The sequence below is a fragment of the Bicyclus anynana genome, chromosome 14 (assembly GCF_947172395.1).
Source record: "Bicyclus anynana chromosome 14, ilBicAnyn1.1, whole genome shotgun sequence".
Taxonomy (NCBI): domain Eukaryota; kingdom Metazoa; phylum Arthropoda; class Insecta; order Lepidoptera; family Nymphalidae; genus Bicyclus; species Bicyclus anynana.
The window spans coordinates 12,429,614-12,441,235 of NC_069096.1; the positions used below are offsets into that span (position 1 = coordinate 12,429,614).

General features: G+C 38.1%; 1 protein-coding gene across 1 annotated transcript; it reads right to left on the reverse strand.

Annotated features, from left to right (window-relative positions):
• Positions 1-5,071: 5,071 nt before the first annotated feature.
• LOC128198752 (uncharacterized) lies at positions 5,072-5,938 on the reverse strand. The gene is made up of 2 exons (XM_052885550.1): positions 5,918-5,938; positions 5,072-5,797 (listed from the first exon to the last, which is right to left on the reverse strand). Exons 1-2 carry the CDS (start codon positions 5,936-5,938, stop codon positions 5,072-5,074), a joined length of 747 nt encoding a protein of 248 aa, XP_052741510.1.
• Positions 5,939-11,622: the final 5,684 nt, after the last annotated feature.

Below are 11,622 nucleotides of genomic sequence, written 5' to 3' on the forward strand. Positions count from 1 at the left end.
AAAAGAGCGGCGCATAACTCTAACCGGGCAAGTGTAGTTATTTTCAGTGGGGATACTTTCGATTTAGAACATAATAAATTTACAATAATATTGTTATGTGAATCTGTAATGCGTAAGTATACCACACATCCATATCCGTTAAGGCTTGCATCACAAAAAGCTACAATATTTACTTTACTTCCCTCTTTAATGCCAGTATGACGTGGTATTTGTAAAGAATCTGATAAGAGAGAGAATTCTTTCGTTAATGCTAGATATTTTCTAGTTACATTTTCGCAAGGTGTGTCATCCCAGTCAACTTTATTTATCCAAAGTTCTTTAATAAGTAATTTTGCGTACAAAATAACTGGTGACACAAGACCTAAAACGTCAAATAGCCTAGCGACAAAAGATAAAATCGTGCGTTTCGTACATTTATCATCCAATTTCGAGATGGTAAAATGAAATATATCTGGTTTAGGCTCCCAAGCGAGACCTAACACCTTGCAAATATTATTTTTATCAGAAAAATTTACAACTGTGCGGTGCGTGTTCGGTAAATTATCTAACAGTGACGTAGAATTACTGGTCCATTTGACTAGCTCAAAGGCGCCAGATTTGAATAATGAGACTAATTCTCGTGATAATTCTTTCGCTGTTTCCTCATTCGGTTCTGAGTGTACTAGGTCATCCATATAGAATTGTGATTTGGCAATTTCACTCGCCAATGGAAAGCGTTTATTTTCCTCACTACACAATTGCTGTAATGTTCGCATTGCGAGATACGGACTTGACTTCAATCCGAAGGGAACGCTATAGGTGATGATGTTTATAGATGATTTATTGAAGACTTGCTGTGCGTGTCTTCCGTCAAGGAGTTAAGTGAAACGAACCGAGAACTTGAATACGTTTATTGATAGTGAATAAAAGAAAATAAGAATACAATTATGAGCTAAGCGGAAATAAGATTTAGAACCGACCGTCTGTGTTGGGTTACCACGAGAGACTCCCTCGTGGGAGCGTTGCGGTGCACGTCGAGTAATATTTGCCTCGTCGGCGTGTACGTCGTAATAAGGCTGCGTACACACCAGCCGCTACAGTACTCCGCCCCAAATTTTTAGGTTAGTAAAAATTGATAGAAAAAAAAATTACGATACAAACATACAATGCAAAAGTTAACACCTCTTTTGTTGAGTTGGATAACATCGAGCCAATGTGTCGGTAAAAATGCTTACGTCGTTATCAGTTCGCCGTTGAGTGGCTACCTGAAACTCGACACTTGTTTACAATGCATACGGCTTATAGTATAAGAGCGGGGTGTGAAAAAAATGTTGTTGATAGTTGGTTCTAAATCCTACTTACATTAACTTAATTTAAGGTACAAACGAAGTGATTAGGAATGCCTCTGGTCCAATTTACCTTTACGCGAAAGTGAATGTTATGTTGATTGATGATGTCACTGCGTTATACAAATTTCACTATATAATATATTTAAATTATACTACACTGTTTCCTGATGTCACTAGCACTTGAGCTGGTTGCTGCGGTACTGTTATGTTAGAGTTTCTATCTGCTGCTGCCGCGTTGGCTAACTGCCGTTGAATCCAATTCTTACTGTGTTTGTTGCACTTACACCATAGCCAAAATATTGTAATTACTAGTAACAATGACAATATTCCGATGGAGATATTGCCGAAAAATCTAATGTTTGACTCTAAATCCTGATTACCCGTAGAGGCGTTTTGAGCTATTATGACTTGCTCTTCGACTACGTCTTTTTTACTATGTGGGTTGCCCATGATTATTACAACGTTACTGAGTTACTGACACGAAATGGTCGTTAAATGTGTATTTTAATATTACTTGATATTTTCTCTAAATTGACAAATTATGTGGACCAGGGACATTTTACAATAATATACGTGCCGAAACTTACTTAGTTACATAAATCTAACTGGCATTTTGCTGACTCTGCCGCTGCGAGTGGTTCGAGTCGGCAAAATGTTGTTGTTGCTATCTGATGCTGGTTGGTCGTTTGGTTCACAATTTAAAATAAATGCTGGTTTTAGTCTATCGATTGAAATAAGTGACTGTCTGCTCGGTAACTGGATTACGTATCCTTTGTTATACCGTTTAATGACTTCAAAAGGCCCTTCGTATGGGGGCTGTAAACCTTTTTTACTTCTGTCTACTCTTACAAAGACTTTTTTGCAGTCAACTAATGCTGGATGAACGAAAATATTGCGTGAACTCCTCTGCTTGTCGGGTCTAGGTCTTAAGTTGATTATTACCTGTCGGATGTGCTTTACCAAGTCTTCGCTGTCTGCTATCTTGCTGTCGGAGTTTACAAAAAATTCGCCTGGGAGCTTTAGAGTTCGCCCGTAGGTTAATTCTGCTGCACTTACCCCAGTGTCGCTGCGTGGTGCTGCGCGAAGTCCGAGCAAGACGGTGTGCAATTCATCGACCCAAGATGTACTATCTATTAACCTAGCCCTTAATGCTGCTTTAAAACTACGGTGCCATCTTTCAATCATGCCGTTACTCTTAGGGTTATAACTAGTAGTTCTAATTCTATGTATACCTAAATATTTTAGAAGGTGTCCGAATAAACTGCTTTCGAACTGTGAGCCTTGGTCGGAAGAAAGTGTCTCGAAACAACCATGTCTGGATATCCAGCCATTGTATACCAATTGAGCTATGGTTTTTGCGCAAATATCCTTAATTGGAAAAGCTTCTGGCCAACCGGTCTGTCTATCTATCATGGTTAGGCAGTACCTGTAACCCTCTTCTGAGGTGGCTAGAGGACCAGTTATATCGATATGAATATGGGACATCCTATCAACCTTTGCGAACTGACCTAGTGCTGACATTGTGTGTCTGTGTACTTTGGCTTTTTGGCATTGAATGCAAGTTTTAGCCCATAAACCTACATCTTTGTTCATGTTTGGCCAATAAAACTTATTAGTAACTAATTTTCTGGTTGATTTTATGCCTGGATGGCTTATATTATGTATTGATTCGAATGCTACACGTCTAAATTCTAAAGGTAAGTATGGTCTGACTTTGTCACCTACTATGTTGCAAAACAATGAGTCATCGTTCGGTGGAATATTAATTTTAACGAGCGATGCATTTCCGTTGTGTAATGTAGTTAATGTATCGAGCTCTTTGTCAACCTTTTGTACACGTGCTATTTCTACGAAGTCGAGAGCGGATGGACATGTTATTGTTTCGATACGCGATAACGCGTCCGCTGGTAAGTTCTCACTACCTTTAACGTAACGAATGTCCGTTGTGAATTCGCTTATGTAAAGTAACTGACGGGTTCTACGCGGTGTTTCTTTGTTACTACCTAGTTTTTTAAATGCAAAAACTAATGGTTTGTGGTCTGTAAATAGAATTAATTCTCTACCTTCGAACATATTTCTGAAATATTGAACTGATGAATAAATTGCTAACAATTCCCTGTCGTACGTACTGTACTTTTGCTGGCCTGTTGACAGACGTTTAGAGAAATAACCTAAGGGTGTCCACTCATTATTTAATTTTTGTTGTAATGTACCTCCGATACAATTGTCGCTTGCGTCTGCCGTGATCGCAAGAGCGCGACCAGACGCTGGGTAGGCTAACATTGCTGCGTTTTGTAGGCTAGATTTACATTTTTCGAAGGCCTGGACTGCATTTGGCGTCCAAATAATGGTACTTTTATCGCGTTTTTTTGCGCCACAAAGATAGTTGTTTAATTCACCCTGATACTGAGCGGCTCTCGGCAGGTGGCTTCTATAAAAGTTTAACATACCGAGAAACCTACGTAGTTGTTCTACGGTTTTTGGCCTAGGGAAGTTTGCGATAGCTTGGACTTTACTTGGCAATGGTTTTAAACCGTTTGATGAAACTTCGTGACCTAAGAACTCAATGTTTTCCTGTGAAAATGCACATTTTGCTAAATTTATAGTAAGCCCTACATCTTTTAACCGTTGAAAAATAGTTTCTAGATGCTTTTCATGTAGGTTGTGGTTTTCGCTAGCTATTATTAGGTCGTCTAAGTAAGAAAATACGAATTCTGTTTTGAAATTTGCGAATTCTGGGTTGTTTTTTTGGAAATTTACTTCTAAGTCCTGTAAGACGTAGTTATTCATAAAACGCTGAAACGTTTGAGCTGCATTTTTTAGTCCAAAGGACATACAAGGCCATTCAAAGAGGCCAAAATTTGTAACTATAGCCGTTTTTTCTATATCGGCCGGAGCTATGGGAATAAAGTGATATGCCCTGTTGATATCTATACGCGAAAATACTTTTTTACCAGATAAAATAAATGTAAAGTCTCTTATGTGAGGAATGGGGTATCTGTCGGGTTTTGTAATTGCATTTAGCGCTCTATAATCACCACACGGTCTTAAGTTTCCGTCTTTCTTGGGTACTATATGTAAAGGGCTGGACCACGCGCTCTTAGATGGACGGCAAATACCCATTTCCTGCATAAGGCGAAATTCTTCTCTTACCTTGTTAAAGCGGTGAGCTGGTAGCGGTCTCGGGCGTGCGTGAACTGGTGGACCTGTTGTCTCGATATGGTGTACTACGTTGTGTTTCGGTGGCTCCTTGAATGACGTTGGCTGAGTTAATTCTGGGAATCTACTTAAGAGACGATAAGCAGGGTGAGATTCAGCAATGGTAAAAACTGATGTGTGTTCGGACTTAACTAGTTTAGGGACAACGAATATACCTGTATTTTGGTCGATAAGCCGTTTGCCTCTTAAATCTACTAACAAATTATATTTACTTAAGAAATCAGCACCTAAAATAGGTTGATTGACGTCGGCTACTACAAAAGTCCATTTGTAAGCGCGACGGAGGTTCAAATTTAATTCTAAAGTTTTTGTACCGTAAGTTTGAATTTCGCTGCCGTTAGCTGCATATAATTTGTATTTATTGTTCACCGCGCACTTACGTAAAGAGTTTAATGTTTTTGGTAGAACGGAGATGTTTGCGCCACTGTCTACTAAGTAACGTATGCCGTTAATTTTGTCAGTTACACATAATCGGTGGTTTCCGCCATGGCTGCAAGTACCCACCTGTATATCCTGCGGCTGAGTTAGTTTTCCGACGGTTTTTTCCAATTGCAAGGTTGGCTACATTTGTTGGCTCTGCTCTTGAACTGTTCGTGATACCAACATAACTGGCTGGGGTTGTCCGGATCCGAAGTTGTACTGTCTCGTCTGCGTGAATGTGAGCGTCCGCGGTATCTTCCGCGAAACCCGCCGCGAGGTCCGCCGCGAAATCCGCCGCGAAATCCTCCATGAAAACCTCTGTCACGTGACTCGGATCTGTGTCTGCTGAGTTGTTCGACCCTGTCGGTCAGCTTGGCTATTTCAGCCAATATTGCTGTATTGTCGGAGTTGGTTGATTTTGTTGCTATTTCAGCAAGCGGTTGTGGTCGCATGTTCTCCATGACTTTGTCTGCTATTTTCGCTAATCTCGCCAAATCATTTGTATCCGTTGCAGCGAGTACGCCCCTTACAGCTACGGGGAGGAGGTTCTGCCACAGTACGCTAAGTGTTTCGTCGTTGATTTTATTTCTTGCCAGGTCTTGCATTTTTCTCAGTAGGTGACTCGGCCGTTGGTCACCTAGTTCCATTTCTCCCATTAGTTTTTGAATTTGTCGGTTTTCCGACTCCTCATAAATTGCCAGCAGTTTTTCTTTGAGTTTGTCGTAACGTTGTTCTTCCGGCGGTGCTATAAGGATATCGGTGACTTGTTGTATTACGTCTTTGCCTAATTTCGCGACGACTAAGTTGTATTTGGCTGCGTCTCCTAATTTCTGCGGAGCGAGTATTGCCTCTAGCTAAATGAACCAGACCCTTGGTTGGTCTGTCCAGAATTCGGGAACACGTGAGCTTAATGAAATTGATGCGAGACCGGCATCTTCCATTTTGATTACAGTGGACGGTTGCGTTGTCATTTTGCTTTAGTTGTGTGTGGATACGTGTGGATCACGAAGATTAATCAAGTTGTTACTTACAGTCTCTAATTTGGGCGATACGGCACAACACTATTTTATCACTTAGAGTCTTTAAACGTTATACAATATGAAAAAAAATAATAATAACTTAATTAAGTCCGCGAGTCTCCCGTGATTGCCCAACACGTGTAATTTGCTGAGTCCGCCGCTGTTCTAGATACGCGAGTTCGTCGACTTAATATAACGCGAAAAATAACTCTCTGACGGAACGGGGTCACCAATTTATAGGTGATGATGTTTATAGATGATTTATTGAAGACTTGCTGTGCGTGTCTTCCGTCAAGGAGTTAAGTGAAACGAACCGAGAACTTGAATACGTTTATTGATAGTGAATAAAAGAAAATAAGAATACAATTATGAGCTAAGCGGAAATAAGATTTAGAACCGACCGTCTATGTTGGGTTACCACGAGAGACTCCCTCGTGGGAGCGTTGCGGTGCACGTCGAGTAATATTTGCCTCGTCGGCGTGTACGTCGTAATAAGGCTGCGTACACACCAGCCGCTACACGCGATTGAAATGAAAAATGCGGATATGTTCTTTATCGTGAAAACGAAATAAAAATTTTAAATATTTCCTATCGCGTGGTGTAACTTCAATTTGAAGATACATTTGCTTAATGTCTGCAGTCATTGCTACCGGAAATAATCGAAAGTTCAAAAGAAGAGTAAACAAATCGGCTTGTAAATTTGGACCGACATGTAATATATCATTTAGTGAAATATTATTAATATTTTTAACCGAAGGGTCAATTACTATCCTTACTGGGCTAGTAATTTTTTCTGACCGAATAATGGGATGGTGTGCTAAATAAAATCCTTCATCCCTTTTTTCGAGATCATTAACCTCGGATATATAACCTAAGCTCAAATAATCGTTTATGATTTGGTTATATTGCGTGCGTAAAGTGGAGTCATGATTAAGTCTCCGTTCTAAAGAAATTAATCGTCGATATGCGTTGCGATATGAATCATTAAATATAGTAGGATTTTTGCAAAATGGCAAAGCTACTGAGTATCGTCCATTTTCGTTACGAGAAATCGATTCTGAATATAATTTCTCACATTCGATATCCGCTGGACTAAAATGTTTTTTAACAGAAATTTGATCTAATTCCCAAAAGTTTTGCAGATCGAAACTTAACTCGTTTATAGCTAGCGCGGTAAAGGAGTTATTACTTTGTTCACAATACTGATTGCAGCTTCCTATTAATATATATCCAAATGTAGTAAGTAACGCTGCAGGACCGTGCGTTTCAGGTATAATTTGTTTACCTATATATATGTGCGGGAATAATTCCGCGCCTAGAATTAAATCGATACCGCCTGGGATATTCCAGGTAGGGTCTGCGAGAGGTATATCGCTGATATAGTCCATGTTACACGTATTAACGTATTGTGTCGGTAACTGGTCCGTTAAACAATCTAAAACAAGTGCCCTTATATTATATTTATTCATAGGATAAATTCGCGATTGTATATCTAACGTTACATAACCATGAATAGGCTGTGAACTCATTCCTATTCCTTTAATGAATGAATTATATATCGGCTTTATAGGTAAACTTAACATTTGACAACATTTTAAAGTTATAACATTATTTTGCGATCCGCTGTCGAGCAGGCATCTAATATCAACCTTATTACGTTTCTTATAAGGCGTAGCCCTTACAACAACACTCGCGAGTAGTATATTTGACCTACCTTCATTCATGTTCGATTTAATCAGAGTGTTCGTATGGCGTGCGTTAGAGAAGGATGCGACATAATTTTGAGAGGTGTTTATCCTAGCGTCAGAGGGAGACGGCACTATTCTCGCAGTTTCACTCTGTGCATTGTTGCAAACAGCTGATGTATTCCTTTGTGCGTATTTAGTGTTATTATTATCCCTATGCAATAGCTTATGATGCTTTTTGTTACAAAAACAGGTGACCTTTGACTTGCATGATCTTAAGTTGTGAAAAAGTGATAAGCAATTTATACACCCATTTTTTGATTTAATAAATTCAAATCTCGATAAAGGATCATTAATTTCTATAATTTTTTTACAATTATAAAGATTCGAGTGACTTTGATTACATAATTCACAAGAATTTGTCGTTGCATTGTTACTTGAAAAATCAGTCTGTGCAATCAATGTTTTGTAGGTATTACGGGAATTTGAATTTGATGTTTTTTGAAGCGAAGTGTTAGAACGTTCGAGAATTTTTACTTGCATTTGAACGAATTCTACTAATTGCGTGTATGTAGGTATATCAATATTTTTCGATTGCAAGGACATCTCAAAGTTTTGTATTATTTGCGAATCCATCTTTCTTAAGGCACAGTGTAATAAAATAAAATCTGTAAGATCGGAAATATCAATTTGTTTAAGTGCGGCGACTGAAGAAGAAAACTTTTCTATAAACATATTTAAACTGTTTACATTATTAGAACAGTTTTTCAAATCGAAAATATTATTTAAATAATGAGTAGCTAATGCGCGTTTATCTTGGTATTTTTTCACCAAGTTATTCCAAATGATATTATATGTATCGCCATTTGGAACTAAGCCTGCAGTAAAGGTCAATGCACCTTGAGTCAATTTAGAAATAAGATATTGAACCCTTTGTGAATCTGTTAAGTTTTTATTTAAATGTACGTTCGCCTTAAATGTTTCGTAAAATATAGCCCAGTTTTGTGGTTTCCCATCAAAACAGGGAATTTGTATTGGGGCCAAATTAATGTGGGTAGCTGGAGCTTCATTCTTAGTATTTGACAAATTATTATTAGTATTTGACAAAATTTTATTCCTAACTCTTTTCACTGTTGAGTACAGATCCTCAAATGAATCCAGCGCCTGGTAGTCAGGCTGGGCTTTCGGATTTATTTGTAATGATAAATCATTTATGCTATCCAATATGTTTTCGAACTTCGCATGTAATGCATCGATAGTTTCAGACTCGTTCATAAAAGTATCATTTTTTCTAGACTCGAAGGTAGAAATGGCCTTTGAACTATCATATAGCCTATTTAGTCTTTGGAAGATATTTTCCTTTTTGCAAATAAGTATATTCAACTGCGTTTTTAATTCACTGTTCTCCATCTTATTGAAAAGAAAAGAAAATGAGAATTAAATAAATTATAACTAATCTCGTGATGATATTACACAAAGATTGCGTGAAGCGGCGCGCGCGTGGCGGTAGGTAGGTATCGAACTTAATGTCGATCGCGGAGTTTACGAGAATACTTAGATATTCTTTACGTAAGTATATATAAATGCGGAATGACTTAAATCTTCATAATAACAAGAGATAAGACATGTAATTAAGTTATAAGCGTTCTTTGGATATCACAAAGATGGCGGAAGAAAAAACTATATGAGTATGCCTAACGTATGACGTAGGTATGAATTTTAGTTACTGTTAATAGCTAGAACACTATCCTAGGCTCGAATGGACCAAACTTATGGTGTTACACGTGTAAATAGTGTCCCACCTTTCTTGTGGGGGTTGATGCGTTTTACAAACTTTGATTAGCGGCGGCGTATATTTGAGTAAAGTACACCAGTTGTCATTTCATTCAAACATTACACGAATAGAACAGTAGATAACAGCCAATGGACTTACCTTGCTTTTCGGCTTTCTGCGGGCGTCGTGACTGGCTTCTGGATGTCCACGCTGGAATGGCACCACTATAGGATTTCACTAAGTTTTTAGTTCTGCGTAATGTGTAATGACAACTGTCTTTAAACTTTTAATGCGTTGCGTTTGAAGTGCACGACCGTCTTCGAGAGGCGCGAAAATCGGTGTCATCCAACTCTACAGCGCGTTTTTATGTTTTCATGAAATGACAACAAGTAGGTATATACCTACTTGTACCGGCTCAAGCACACCTTTGTATAACTAAATGTAATGTTTCTTCCAAATAAATGATTCTTATTGTTATTCTTAAGAAATTAAACATCACGTGTCTCAGACTGTGAAGGAAAAGCATCGTGAGGAAACCTGCATACCGGAGAATTTTCTCAATTCTCTACGTGTGTAAAGTCTGCCAATCCACATTGGGCCAGCGTGGTGGACTATTAGCCTTAGCCCTCTCATCCTGAAAGGAGACTCGTGCGCAGCTGTGAGCCAAATATAGGTTGTTCATGATGATGATTTTTAAGGTCGACTATAGCCTAAACTCTGTATTTTACATTATACATGCGGGCGCTTGGCTGCTATCATGCTTGACAGTTGGTAAGCGATGATGCAGCCTAACAATAATAATCGTTTATTTGCAAGAATTATTGTTCTTTACAACATTCAACTAAAGTAATAGTGTGCAAATATTATACATGGTGAATAATAAATAAATACAAACAGTCACAATTACCAAAGTAAATGAAATGAAATTAAGAAAAAGATAAATACAATCAGTCACAATTACTAAATAAAATTACAAATAAAAAAGAAAAAATAACACTAACAGTCATAATAACCAAATTAAATGAAAAATAAAATAAAGTTACAATTGCAATATAACGAAAATGATTATTTTTACAATTGTTATTTTAATAGTTCTTTGACGTATAACGGACATCGTCGTCATTAACCCATATTCGGCTCACTGCTGAGCTCGAGTCTCCTCTCAGAATGAGAGGGGTTAGGCCAATAGTCCACCACGCCGGCCCAATGCGGATTGGCAGACTTCACACACGCAGAGAATGAAGATAATTCTCTGGTATGCAGGTTTCCTCGCGATGTTTTCCTTCACCGATTGAGACACGTGATATTTAATTTCTTAAAATGCACACAACTGAAAAGTTGGAGGTGCATGCACCGGACCGGATTCGAACCTACACCCTCCGGAATCGGAGGCAGAGGTCATATCCACTGGGCTATCACTGCGCTCGGAACGGACGATACGACGATAACGGACATAATAATAAATTAATAATTTTAACATCATAGTCATTAAGTAAATTTCAATAATTATAGTGTATTATTTGTATATATAATTTGCATGCTATTTTGTAGCAAATTGTATGCCAACATTTATATCAAGATCTGTATTTAACAATTTGCAAATAAAGAATTATGAATTATGAATAGGTTTCCAATGGTGGAACGCGCTTGCCTAGAAGATGCCTATTCACTCTGGACTTAAATATAATTATCCATTGTAAGTGGTAGGGAAAACGAAAACTGGAAGAGCATTCCTTAACTTCGCAGTGCGGATCAGAAACGAAGAGCCGAAACGCTTCTTACTTAGAGGAGAAGGGATATGGAGCTTCCACCCACCACACTACTCGAATGCGAGTTACCGGGTGTAATCTATATATATACTAATAATATAAACCGCGAAAATAAGTCTGTCTGTTTGTTACCTTTTCACGGCTAAACGGTTGAACCTATAAAGATGAATTTTGGTATTATGATAAAAGGGATCTTGGAGCAGAACATAGGCTACTTATTATCCCTAAAATAAAAAGAAAGGGCGTGAAATAGGCGTTAAAACTTTGTATGGAAAGTCGTAAATTTTTAGAGCAACAGTTTTAAAAAATTTCTAAACAAATATGAAATATAATGCGAATCAAGTTTTTTTTTAATTCAATCCTTAAAGTGGTGTAACGGACGAAGTCGTGAGCGTCCGCTAGTATAAT